At 29.6% G+C, this 15102-nt stretch overlaps 1 protein-coding gene across 1 annotated transcript; it reads right to left on the minus strand.

Annotated features, from left to right (window-relative positions):
* Positions 1-5162: 5162 nt before the first annotated feature.
* LOC123301393 (zinc finger MYM-type protein 1-like) lies at positions 5163-9242 on the minus strand. Its single transcript, XM_044884131.1, has 3 exons — positions 9081-9242; positions 8115-8675; positions 5163-5294 (listed from the first exon to the last, which is right to left on the minus strand). Exons 1-3 carry the CDS (start codon positions 9240-9242, stop codon positions 5163-5165), a joined length of 855 nt encoding a protein of 284 aa, XP_044740066.1.
* Positions 9243-15102: the final 5860 nt, after the last annotated feature.

A 15102-nucleotide genomic window follows, 5' to 3' on the forward strand; every position in this document is an offset into this window, starting at 1 on the left:
TGAAAATTTCTGCAATCGCCACTGGATCATATACAGTTCTATTATTGTGGTTTAAAACAATTTCTTTTTGTTTTTTGGAAGTTTTATTTAATGCCCTGTTAATGGCGTTCCATACATCATTCATATTTGATGTTGATAAATCGACATTTTCAAATATGTAAGCTTTTTTTGCTGCCTTAATGTTTTTTTTATGTTGGTTTTTCATCTTGTTGTACATTTGTTTAAAGCTTTCATTATCATTCCGGAGTTTGCATAGATTTTTTAATGTTTGGCTAAATTCCAGAATTTCCTGAGTTATCCAGGTCTTATTGCTATTAAAAACTTGACATTTTTTAATCGGAAAGCTTAAATTAAAACAATATTCAAAATTTTCGTAAAAAACATTGTACATACTATGAACATCATTGCTTTCGCTCCCAGCTTTCCAATTGGTTTTATTTATCACAAAGTTCATGTAGTGCAGACCTTCTTCATTAAAACTTCTTTTTGTTACTTTGATGCACTCTTTCTTAGGTTCAAAATTACCGGTTGTTTTAATTTGGAAAGATAATATTTGAGCCGTATGGTCAGAAATATTGGTGTTTACTACTTCAGATTTTTCATAATTAAAATGTTTATTCACAATGATGTAACCCAATCCTGTTGCAGAGGCTTTATAGATGCGTGTAGCGTCACTTATTGTGTTACTTAAACTATAAGAATCGAGTACATCATACAGTCGCCGCTTTACCAGATTGTTGCTCAGAAAGTTTATATTCAAATCTCCTAATATGATTAAACATTTGTTTTCAGCTTTATTTAAATCTAATAATCCATTAAGATGATATAAGAATTCGTTAATATCCGAATCTGGAGACCTGTATACCGTATAAATAAAATAATTTTGCTTTTCAAATGCTAATTTTATACCAGCACATTCAAAAACTTTTTCTTTACAATGTCTTTTAGTACTCAATGAACTGCATTGTTTTATAAGCTTAGATTTGACCCATATAGCGACGCCACCATGTTTAAAATACTCTCTTGAGTATTGTGCTACTAGTTGATAGTCGTTGAAATTTATTATTTCTAAGTTATTATCTTTAGACCAATGTTCAGTAACTCCTAAGATATCAATATTTTCGCTACGTAAAATCAACTCTAAATTTTCAAGTTTGTTAAAAATTCCTTGTACATTTTGGTTCATGATTTTTAAACTACATTCACTGGTTACCTGCACTTGGTGGCTTGGCTCTAAATGTGGCGCTTTGTCTGTAATGCCTTGTATGTTCAAGTGCATAATATTGGATTCGTTAATCTTTGGCCGCAACGGTTGGTGGCGTCCACTGTTGGTTTGTACTGGTTTTGTTACGAAAAAAGTTTAAATTGAATCTTCTAATCACAGTCCCAACTGGCCAAAAAGTAGGATCATACATTTTGTCTTTGTATGTATTGTTAATACCCACTTTGAAGGCTTTGTTTGATCCCAGGGTTTTTAGTTCCTCGCAAATAATATTTTCAACATTTGTTTTTGTTTTATATAATTAATTACAATTTCTTTTGTAACATCCGGTTTGACTCTACCAACATATACCCAAATTTGTGTTTCAGCTGCTTGAAAGCCTGTATTTTCATCTGTTTTCCCTGTGCCAATGATAGTTTCCTTTTTTTTCTTTCTGTGTGTCACTATTTTGAAATCTTCTTCTGATAATTTATTAAGTGTATTGCTTTTTTCATTATCCTCTTTAGTGCAGGCATTCAAATTTGCTTGATTGTGACTAGCGTTGCCTATACCACTAATATTAATGTCCATGGTTGTATCATTGGTTTTTTTACCATAGCCATTGCACACAGCTTGTTTGTAGCTAAGATTGCCTATAGCACCTTCATTACTTGTGGTTCCAGCTGTATTTCCAAATTGATTTTCTTCGATTTTATTTTCCATTTCTAAGATTTTTAAGGTGTTTTCCATACCAGTATCCCGTAAATCTTTGTTTTGTTTATCCTGCATGTTTGCTAGATGGTTTTCTGTCGCTTTTAATTTTTCTTCTAAAAGTTTGTTTTTCTCAGTTATTTCTTGCATTAATTTTTTGAGTAAATCATTCTCTTGCTTCATAAACTTGTTTTCTTTAATAATTACTTCACATGGAACATATCGATCTTCCTCTGGCATATGGACAATTTCAATTTCAATGCTTTTAACGACTGGTTTGATGTTTAAATTTGGGGTTATGTTACAATTTGTGCATTTCCAATCTTTAATTTCCTTTGTCTCGTTAAGTCTTCTGAGTTCTTCCAATTTTACGTTTTCACATTCAATGTGGTAGCTTTCATCACAATTTACACAACTGATAGAATCACTATATCGATCAATTACTTTTTTACATCGAGCACATAATAAACCGCGTCCACCGCCCATAGTGGTGGATGTAATAATAATTGATTCTTATTCGGAGGGGTGTAACATTTGTTTTGAAATAACGTTTAATTTTGCTAGTGTTATTGAATATAATTTGTCATTTAAATGATTAGTAAGCATATCTATATTATAATATACTTGATAAAGGTATTTGCATGTATCTGAAATTTTCTTCTTCTACTTGAATTTTATTTGTGATAATTTTACTATTAAGTTTTAAATTTTCACTAATTGTTTCCTGTTGACTATCTATAAAATTTGTAATATTCTTAAATCGATCTATCATTTGTTGGTTTAATGTGATTTGTGATTGTTTAAGTCATGTTCGTTAAGTTTAGTTGCCTCTATAAAATTTTTTATATTCTGAGCATCTGTGTCATCCATGTTTCCTGTAATGCCTTTGATAATTGATCCAAGTCGGTTAACTAGTCCTCGTCTAGTCCTCCGTTTTTTCGCAGTTTCAGTTAATTCGAATTTATGTTTGATTGGTGGTCTGTCGTATTTTTGAATTTGATAAATTTCGCAATTGTTAATATATTGATTTTTTCTATTAAATGTGGGAAATAAATATTACGTTTAATTTCTAAATTAACTTCATTTATACCTCGGTGGTTATTATTGTCATGTTGTTCTTTGATTAAATGGTCTTGTATGTTCTCGTTTTCGATATCGTCCAATAGAGTTTTACATCTAACTAATTAGATTTATTATTGAAGAATTCTGTATATATGTCTTCGATAAGTTTTAATATTTCATCGCTACAATATATACCTATTGTTTTCTTTGGCGAAAGATATTCTTTTAGTATATTTATTAAATTTTATTTAGTAAAGTTTTTGCTAGAGAATATTTGTCTATATTAAGTTTTGAATAGCACTTTTAAATTCTTTCAGTGATTTTTCTGAAATGGGAATTAGATTCAAATTATCTTCCTCAGCACTGTGCTGAGTTTCATTTGAGCTATTACTACTATTTTCAGTAACATGAATTTCCGGGATGCATGAAAGTGCATCAGCAACAACATTTGACCTACCTTTAATGTAAATCGGCGTAAATTCATATCCGTCTATAATATCTTTCATTCTCATCAATTTATTGTTGGTATTTTTCACCTATGCACCTCTATGCACCAATGGCATAGTTACTGGCATCTGTTGTTAAATTACATTTTTTTTTTAAATCGGGGTATTGCAATATTAGATCGTTGATTAAAAGTTGTTTGCATTTTTCAAACTGTTCGATGCTGACTTAAACAACGAACTTAGAAACAAAAAACTGAAGGACCATCTGGCAATTTACAGTTTATTGAAATAACACAAACAATTTCGATTAACAAAACACTATTTTATTTAAACTTAAATAAATGAAATTACACATTCAATTGTTGCAATTTGATAGGAAAAACAATAAGCAAAGCAAATTTAATTATTTTGACTTACATATAAAATATCATAATCATACCAACGTCGAATGTAGATTCTTGATCCGTGAAACCAACTCTCTAAAATTAAATTAGTGAAATTTCATTAAATCACAGTCAAATTTCACTAATTTTTGCAGTTGAAATCCAGCAACCTAGAATTAGTGAAAATTCACTGAATGATTCAGTTAAAAAAGAAATCACTAATTCATCAGTGAAAATAAGATTCATTCATTGATAAATGGAAATATATTTCACTAATTTATAAGTGAAAATTTAAATCACTAATTTGTGAGTGAAAGTAACTAATTTAATAGTGACAGTACTTTTCACTAATCCATTAGTTACATCAAACGGTTTATTGAAATAGTGAAAATCGCCAATTAAATTAACAGAATTTACTAATTCTTTCTTTGTTGTGAATTAGCAGAATTTACTAATTTATCACTTAAAAATACTATTCTATTCAATTAGGCACTTGTAAGTAAAACAATTTTTTATTAGGAAAAGAAAAAAAATATGTTCATTTAATAAAAAATTTTATTGACTATTTTCATAATATATTATTAACTTACTAGTTGAAGCACTGTTATCGGTTACTGCAAAAGTACATTTTTCATTGTTAGAACTTATGTTAAAACTATTATGAATTTCATTATTGATTTTAATGAATTACATAGTTATATGAATAGCTGATACAATATTTTTGGGTTTTACTCCCATTTTAAAAATAAAATAATCGATTAAATTATAAATATTCATTAATTCCTTTGGATACTCCAAATTTAATACATAATAACATCTCTATAGTCAATCAACTGCAAATATTGGTTCCAGTTTTTTGCCTACTTCCACTCTCTTAAATTAAATCAGTGAAGAGTTTCTGATTGTCAGTGAATATTAACTGACTTCCATAGTGCCAATCATATGACTGTGAAACAGTCAAAATTTACTTAATAAATCAGTAATTTATAAAAGTACTGAAATATAAATTAAAAGTACTGAAACACAACAGTCATTATTATGTTGATTGAATCAGTAAATTCATTGATATATTTCAATGTACTGATGATTTCAGTTAAATTAGGTGAAAATAAAGTTTTAAATGTTTCTTTATTGAACATAAGGATTTTTGATTAGTTTGTATCACTGTTAATATGTATATTTTTTATATTAATATGGAGAGAATTAACTACATTATGGGCCTTTACGTCCATTTTATAAATGTATACAGCCATGAAATTATAGAAATGGTCCAGTTTTTGTAGAAATTCGACATTCAGTACATAAAAAAGTTTAAAAAGAACTTCAAAGGCAGTTTTTGAATTTACATTGTCAGGGATTTCAATTCCACTCGTCCCCCTGGATAAAAATATGATGACGACCTTGACCATTGACCATAATCAGGTATGGCTGAACATTTTCATTCGCTTTATGTTGAATAGCAGCCACATAATTTGATATATTTATATTTTCCTAAAAATAATTAACCTTTATGAGCATATACAAATAATTCAACTGTTGCAATTAGATAAAAATTTGAATTAAAAACTTATTGATACAATTCGTAATAAATAAGGGCTCGGAAAATCTATATCAGGTGTATCATCTTCTTCATTATCTGTTTCCTCAAGAGGCTAGTGTTTAAAAAATTTAAGATCGTTCCATCTTAAAATAAGAAAAATAAGTATTGCAAAATAGTAATTCGTAATATAAGGTGAAAATATTTATTGCTTTAAAACTCACTCTCTTTTTTCCCTTTCTTTTCTTGATTGAAGTTTTTGTATTTACATTGGAAGCAGGCATGAGATTAGCAAGTAAGAGTAACGCTCGCAAACTTTCTACCGAAAGAGTAATGAAAATAATTATACTGATAATGAGATGTTTTGTTGAAAAATTTAATACGTACCATTTTCTATGATTTTAGATTTTTGAAAAAGTCCAGATGAAAATTGTTCAGCATAAGCAATTATTCGCTTTGCATAAAATGTTGGAAATTTTGAGAAAAAATTGTTTGCTGAATCTTTGAACATTTTTTGGAATTTTAAGTCAATCTGTAAAAACATTTAGAATCATTATGTTTAATATTACTTCAAATCGATATTACGAAAATTTTTCTATTATGTATAAAGGCATAGATATGTGTTATATTTGTTAAAAAATATATACCATTTCTCCTCGATAATCCTGGAGACGTGGATACATTTGTAAAATTTCAGATATGGTTGGATTCTTTGTCACAATCCAATGCCTTCTATACATAAATGTATCATTTAAACCTTGTATAATTGTATTTTTATTATTTTCTGTTGGGAGCTTTAACTTTAACATGGAAATTTAAAAAAAAAAAAAAAAAAAAAAAAAAACTTTATAAGTGAATACAAATAAAACAAATTATATGTATGATATTTATGATTTTATTCTTATTTGTTCATAAACTTCTTCAATTGAAAGATCGTTTGTATCTGGGCCCTGATACAAAAAGGGTATTAATCAATTCGAATATTCGAATTAATAAATTCGATTTGAAAGCGATACAATTCGATTCTGATGAAATAAAGTATTAATACAATTTTAAGTTTAATTAAAGTATTATTATATTTTATTAATTAAATTATTATTCAAAATACATAGTGACATGATGTTTACAGATCAACTTACAACACCAGACCCTTTCTATGCCGGTTGCAGTAACACAGTAACCCACACACTTACTCTCCTATTAATAATATAATCATAGGCGTCCCGAGGACGAAATTATTGGGGGGGGGGGGCACCAATAGTATAAAAAAAAAAATTGTTAATTGAAGAAAAAGTTGTAGTTAAATAAACACGTTATAAATTTTAAGTATTTATTTATAGGTATGAAACAAAAAAGTATTGAAAAAAAAAAAAAAAAAAAATTGACACTCTTAAAAATTATAATAATTAATAAAAATACAAAAAACATCAACCTTTTCTTAAAATGTTAAAAACTCAACAAAAATTATTAATAAAAAACAGTCTTTTCTTTAAAAAATCAATCTTTCTTTAAAATTGTAATATTAATACTTAGAATAAAGATACGACTTTATTTAAATTGTGATAAAAAATCTGCCCATCTTAATACAAACTAACTTTTCTACCATGCATACTAGCAAATTTTTCGACCAACATATCGAGTCCTACATCCGACATCAGCTCAGCTGTCTTTTCTCTCTCAATGGCCATCAAAGCTTATCCTACTAGCCGATCCTCGCCCATTTTACTCCTAAGATAGGTTTTTAGACGCCTGAGTGAGGAAAACGACCTTTCAGCCGTTGCAGTGGTAATTGGCCAGGAAAGACTAATCTCAAAAAAATGTAGTATGCATGGAAGACTTTTACTTAGATCATATTTTAAAAATAGACTTGCATACTTGCTAAGGGACGGTTTTTCAATGTTATCTTGAGAGTTGATAAAGTTGGTAATTGCAAAGGCTCTATACATTTTGTACTCATTTGGTAATTTGCCATTTAATTCATAAAATGCATCTAATGTGATGATTTTTGTTTCATCAATAGGTTTTTCTAGCTCTAATAATACATCTATAATGTCTTTAATTTTCGTGTAATCGTTTTCTGAAAATCGATGGTTGAGGTTGGTTATGCAAACGTCCAGCCCAGCATAGAAAATATTCACTTTCAAATCTTCTTTACTTGACGTTTCATAAAATGCGGTATTAGGGTTGTCATCTAATTTTCTAGGAACTTTTCTTCTTCTTTGCACCTTTGGGGAGCTAATATTAAATCCCTCTACGCTTATTCCCTCACACATTTGCTTGGTCTCGTTCCATAATTTATTAAATTCTATTTCATTTCTTTCATCAGTAAAACAATTCACCAATGATTTTACTTTTGGAAAGAGAGTGGTTATATTTAAGTCTTCTCTTTGCAATTCTTTTGATAATATATCTGTCATACTTAAAATATGATACAAAAACTTTAGACAAAATATAAATTCAAAATTGCAAATTTGTTTCAGCACGCCATCAGCATCTGCTGCCACTTTGACGTTGGCATTATCGTCTGAAATTTTGTCTAGCGTTTTCAAAATCTCTATAAAATTATCTAAAATCACTTTTAATGCCCGGTGGCGAATAGTCCATCTCGTTTTGGACAGCGAAAATAGTTTAGAATGAACGGAATCATTACCACGTTCATTCCTAACAGTTTCAAAAATTGCATACCTTTTTGACGAACACATTATAATATTATACAGGCTATTAGTAATGTTCAAAACATTCCTGAGACCTTTTACGCTTTCGCAAAATCTGACAATAGCCAAATCTAATAAGTGAGCATGACAATGAGTATATATTGCTCTCGGTTCAATTGATTTAAACTTGGCTGAGACGCCATTAAATTTGCCACTCATATTTGAGGCACCATCGTAAGCTTGGCCTCGCATTTTCTTCAAATCAATACCTGTGTTTTCAAGGTATTCTTTGATGGTTGAAAACAATGTTGTAGCAAGTGTATCCTTTACATCCACAAATCCTAAAAATCGCTCTTTTATTTTAAAGTCTTTATTATTGGTTTGAAAGGGGTATCGTACACAAATAGATAGTTGCTCCTTAGTGGCTATGTCGGTTGTTTCGTCACAAATTAAGGAAAATGACGAGGATGTGTTGATTTCTTCAACAATGTCTTGAATAATTTTGGTTTTAATGATCCCAATAATTTCATTTTGTGTTCGAGCACTGGTGTAATTAAGTTTTGACTTAAGCAAACCTTCGTATGTTTCTTTTTTGTCTTTTGCCCTTAATGTCAATAGTTCTAACAAATTACCTCTGTTAAAAGAGTTTTCTTTTTCATCATGGCCTCTTAAAGACAAGCCCTGTTTTCCCAGAAATAGAATCGACTCAAATATAAATTTTAAATATTTTCTATTCTGGTCAACTTGTATAGTATGGACAGAGGAAATTTTGTCGCAAACTGTCTCACCTGTATGTCTGTATTCGTGCCAAAACTGTTTAGCCTTTTGATGCACTTCAGTGTTTTCGTGTTTGCGAAATTTTTCCAAAGCTTTTTTCCAACTTTTGACCCCAATCAATGTAAGATTATCTTCTCCTTTTCCTGATTTATTTTGAAAAAAAAATCTGCATGGAAAACAAAAAGCTGCGTCTAGTTTTTTGCTATATTCAAGCCATGGAAACTCTTTGTACCATTTAGCCTTAAAACTGCGTGATTTTCCCCCTATTTTTATTGTTGGGAAGTCAACCACTGGTTGGTATGGACCTACCGTGATATCGATAGCGTTGATACCATGTCCAGGGTCATTTAATGCAAATGTTGAAGATTCATTATACTTTTTATTTAACTCCTCTTCGGATGAATCCAACAATTTCGACTCAGGTGGACTCTTAGTCGACTCAGAACTAGTCGATGGAGTACACTCATTCATATTTCCAGAGTTTTCCGTTTTTTTAAAATATTTGAACAAAGAAAACTGTTTCGACATTTTAATTTATTTATGGTGGAAAAAAACTGTTAATTCAAGTCCTATTTAAAATATCCAAAATGCACACACACACACATATAAATTACTTTTGAATTAAAAATAATTAATAAAGTGAGGAAAAGATAATCTCGAAACTTTCAATACTCTAATACGAACTTTAAAAACTGCGATTTAAATTAAACAATCCTAATTCGTCATTTCAAAAATGATATAAACAAATCTTTAATTAAAACTGAACAAAAAATAATCCAGAAACTTTCAATGTTCTAATACAAACATACACTTTAAAAACTATGGCCTTTATTAAACAGTCCTTAGTCGTAATTTGAAAAATTTCATAAACAAATATTTTTGCTAGCTCTTATACTCATTCATAATAGTTGCAATCGTAAAAGACTAATGTAATAATAACACATTCCTACTTTTACGCATTGATGCATTTATTTGTTGTAACTAGTCAAATAATAGTTGTCGAAACAAGTCGAATAATATCCATCTTATTTGTAGATAATGATTCATTTGAATGTGTATGAAATTTGTATTTGTGGTGTTATATTTTAATTTTAAGACATAAAAATTGTTAGTTAATTTTTCGTTTTTGTGGTGTTAAATTATAAGACATATTAAAATTATTGGTTTTTGTGGTGTTATATTTTAAGACATAAAAATTATTAGTTAATTTTTTGTTTTTGTGGTGTTATATTTTAACACATTAAAATTATTGGTTTTTTGTGGTGTTATATTTTGAGACATATTAAAATTATTGGGGGGGGGGGCACGTGCCCCCCCGTGCCCCTACGTAGGGACGCCTATGAATATAATTACATCACACTAGTCCATCTATGAGATTGCAATTGTACTTTTAATACTCTCCCTCAATTGCAAATTCATTTACAAATTTTATTTTCCACACTAACCAAACCCAAATTATCAATTACATATTTTAAAAAATCTTTTTTTAACAGGTTTTGTTAACATATCGGCTAATTGCTGTGTTGTTTTTATATATTGTAATTCTAATACTCCCTCTTCTACCTTTTGTTTCACAAAATTATACTTAATGTCTATATGTTTTAATCTTTTCTGATCAGGGTTCTTAGCAGTTAATATTGTACTCTTATTATCTTCATATATTAATACATTTGAAATGTTCACATTTAATTCATTTAACATTTTTAATATCCAGCAACCTTCAACTGTTGCTTCACAAAGAGAAATATATTCTGATTCAGTGGAACTTAGAGCAACCGTACTTTGTTTTTTTGATTTCCACATTATTGAATTATTATACAATTTAAATATATAACCTGACGTTGATTTTCTGTCATCATTACCTCCCCAATTAGCATCTGCATACCCTACTAATGTTCTAATATTATCACAAAATAAAAACTTCAACCCCAAATGAGTCGTTCCCTTCACATACCGTAATATTCTTTTTAATGCCGCCCATAGTTCATTACTAGGCTTATGTTGGAATCTACCCAAATAATACACAGGTTGTGCCAAATCTGGTCTTGTACCTATAGTAGCATACATGAGTGATCCTATCAACGATCTACATTTATGTTCTAAACTCAAATCTACCTTACAATTTGAATCTATTTTGAAATTTAACTCCATCGGAGAAGCCGATGAATTACAATTTTCCATACCATACATTAATATAATTTTTTGTAAATACTCGGATTGATCAATGAATATGTTTGAATTTACTTTATTTATACGAATTCCCAAATACTTTAAGTTTTGATTGCCCAAATCTTTCATTTTAAATTTTGACCTTAAAAACTCTTTAATTTTTACCATTTCATTTTGATTGTTACTTAAGATAAGCAAATCATCGACGTATAATAACAAATACAAATTATCACTTTTAATGTATACGCAGTAATCATTTTCCGATCTATGAAATCCATATTCAATCATAACTTCATTAAATAAATCGTACCAATATTTTGGAGATTTTCTTAAACCATATAAAGATTTTTTTAATTTTAATACTTGGCTATCTTTAATTTTAACACCTATCGGTGGTTTTAAATAAACTTTCTCTTTAATTTTCCCATACAAAAACGCACTTTTAACATCCATTTGACAAAAATCGAAATTTTTTTGCGTCGCTATAGCCAATAAAATCCGTAAAGTTTGGAACCTTAGAACAGGTGAATAGATTTCATCCTGTTGATCTATCTGTTGAAACCCTTTGACTACTAAACGTGCCTTAAAAATTTCATCCTTCGTCCCTACATTCTTTTTTGTAAAAACCCATCTTGTTTCGATTATTTTTACGTTAACCGGTTTTTCAACTATTTCCCAAGTATCTCTTTCGTTTAAAATTTCTAACTCTTCTTTCATCGCATTTTTCCAAAAATCCCTATCTAAACACGTTTCTACTTCTTCAACGTTTTTCGGTATCCCGTCTACACCATTCTGATCAAACCCGTAAAATGCAAACATGTTTTCGTTTTCACAAAAATTTGTATAGTTTCCTAACCAACCTGGTTTTTTAACCTTTCTACCACTTCGCGTTTCAGCAATACCCGGTGTTTGTTCGTCTTGACTTTCTATATCCTCATTAATATTATTTTCGTCTTTTAATTCACGTTCATTCGTTTCCCTTTTTTCTTTAACACATACCAACTCCTTTTCGATACTAATACTATCCGAATTTACATTTTTCTTTTCATCAAAAATCACGTTTCGACCTATAATAATTTTTTTATTTTTCGAATCCCATAAATGATATCCTGACGGAGCGTACCCAACCATAATTAATTTTTTCCCTTTGGCATCAAGTTTCGTTCTTAGTTGAGATGGAACGTGATTAAACGCGTCACAACCGAAAACTTTAAGATTTGATAAATCCGGTTTTCTTCCGTCCCACAATTCAACAGGAGTTACATTTACTGCCACTGTTGGACTTCTATTCGTTATATAGACAGAATAATACACAGCTTCACCCCACATTTCTTTATTTAATTTTGAATCTATTAAAACCGTTCTCGCCTTTTCCACAATTGTACGATTCATTCTTTCCGCGACTCCATTCAATTCTGGGTTATACGCAGCCGTATAAATCATTCTAATACCACGATCCCTACAGAAATTTTGAAATTCTTTCGATATATATTCACGACCATTATCTGATCTTAATTTTAACAAGTTTGAATCAAAATGTTTCGTCACTAAGTTATAGTATTCTTTGAATTTTTCAAAAACTTCCGATTTTTTCTCAATTAAATAAACAACTACCATATGTGTGTAATCATCTATGAATGACACAAAATAATTTTTACCGTCCCAAGTTGTCGGAGTTATAGGTCCGCAAACATCTGTATGAACTAACTCTAATGGTTTTTTCGCCCTATATCTCGAATTATTAAAAGGTTTTCTCGTCATTTTACCTAAAATGCATGGTTCACAAACCAAACTTTCGAAATTCCCTAAATTAGGTACTCCTTTAACTAAATTATTTTTGCTCAAATTTTTTAAGTTTTCTATCCCTAAATGCGCCATTCTTTTATGCCACAAATTTAGATCGTTAATATCCCCACACTTTTGGCTATCAGAACCTGTATAATATCCCCGCATATTACTTTTATCGACCTCAGTTTCCACCAAATATAATGAACCTTTTTTACAACCCCGCAGAACAACTTCATTTCCGATTGAAGCCTTCATTCCATTTTTCTCAAAAATAACAGACATATTATTCGATTCTAATCTAGAAACTGATAACAAATTTTTTCTTAAATTAGGAACATAGTACACATTTTTAATAGTAGATGAAAATTTCACATACATAGATTTATTCACCTTTATATCACCTATTCCTACAGCTTCCAGCTCAACTCCATTCTTAGCTGCCGATATCTTCTTGGGAAATTTTAAATCACTATATTCACTAAAAACACTTTTATTATTTGTCAGGTGATCTGAACAACCTGAATCAATACACCAATTTATTACTTTCACTGTTGAATTACACATCATAGAAACACTATCACTATTTTCTACCATAAATGCTATTTTTCTTTCTTCTTTTTCTTCACCAACTTGAAAACTGCTCCCTCTGGATCCTCTACCTGTTGGTCTAGTTGACGTTTTATTTCCTCTTGATCTGTCGTTAAATTTTCTTCCTTTTCCATCTCTGGTTTGTGACCAACACTGGAACTTTTTATGGCCAGGTTTGCCACATTTATAACAATTAAAAGCACAATTACTATTCACATTTGACGATTCATCATTATTGTGCAATTTTTTTCTTTTTTCTTCTTCACCTAATAATCTAATCTTGACAAAATCATATTTTAGATCTTGCACAGTTTCTAAAGCCGTTACTACCGATTCATATGCTGGTGGCATAGACAACAATACATAATCAATTTTTTCTTCTTCCGTTAACAGACTATCAGCATCTTTTAATTCATTAAAAAACTGTTCTAACTTTACCAAGTGTTCCTTCAAGCTGTTGTCTTCGTTGTATTTGGTTTGACTCAGTTGTCTCCTTAAAAATAAGCGACTTCTTACACTTTTATTTTTGAAGTTCGCTTCCAGATTTACAAACATATCATATGCCGTTTTCTTTTCTTTCACGTATTCCAAATGACTATCCGCAAGGCTATTAATTAACAAAGCTTGCGCTCGAGATTCACCTTCTTTATTTTCATTTTTCTTCGAATATTCACTATCTTCAATTGCGCTTATTACGTTACTTTCCCGCAGGATACTTTTCAACCGAAACGACCAAGCACTAAAATTTTCACCCGCAAATGGTACAATGTTATATTTCAACACCGACGCCATTTTATTTTTTAACCACGTTGTCGGCTTTTACTTAATCACTTAAAACGTATAAAATAACTTAACTTTCTAGAAGCTGTTAAGCCCTGGGCCCATAACCCTGATGAAATAAAGTATTAATACAGTTTTAAGTTTAATTAAAGTATTATTATATTTTATTAATTAAATTATTATTCAAAATACATAGTGACATGATGTTTACAGATCAACTTACAACACCAGACCCTTTCTATGCCGGTTGCAGTAACACAGTAACCCACACACTTACTCTCCTATTAATAATATAATTACATCACACTAGTCCATCTATGAGATTGCAATTGTACTTTTAATAGATTCATTAAAATTACAAATTTTTAAATTTTAGATGAACTAAAACTTTAAAAAAAGTTGGAGTTCTTAAAAATAAACCGAATTCAGGCTTCAATGCGAAAATAATTCGAAAAAATATTCAAACTTTTTTTAAAAATTTAACCTAAAATAAGACTTATATGCAATTTTTACATGTATATATGTTCTTACTGTTGCCTAGATATAGAGTAAACGAAACTAAAAAAATTAATACAATCCTTTTTACAAAATTTTCGCTACTTTTAAGACATAAAATAATATTTTTATGCAATTTGCACATGTTTATATGTTGTTATTGTTGCCTAGATATAGAGGAAGAGGAAATGTAAAGAAATGATACAATCCTTTGTACAAAATCTTGACTTTTTTTAAGACATAAAATAATATTTTTATGCACTTTGCACATGTTTATATGGTGTTTCTGTTGTCTAGATGAAGAGTCAAGAACCAAGCTATGAAAAATTTTTGGATTAAATGACTTTGAAAGCGATTCAATAATGCAAACCTTTTATAAAGATCTACTTCCATTCAAAACGTAAAACAATTTTTTTATACAAAGAGAACATATCTATATGTTGTTAATGTTGGCTAGACGTAGAAGAAATTAAAATACTCTGTGTCTGCGAGAGAAATATAATAATTTTTA

The sequence above is a fragment of the Chrysoperla carnea genome, chromosome 5 (assembly GCF_905475395.1).
Source record: "Chrysoperla carnea chromosome 5, inChrCarn1.1, whole genome shotgun sequence".
In the NCBI taxonomy this organism is placed as follows: Eukaryota; Metazoa; Arthropoda; class Insecta; order Neuroptera; family Chrysopidae; genus Chrysoperla; species Chrysoperla carnea.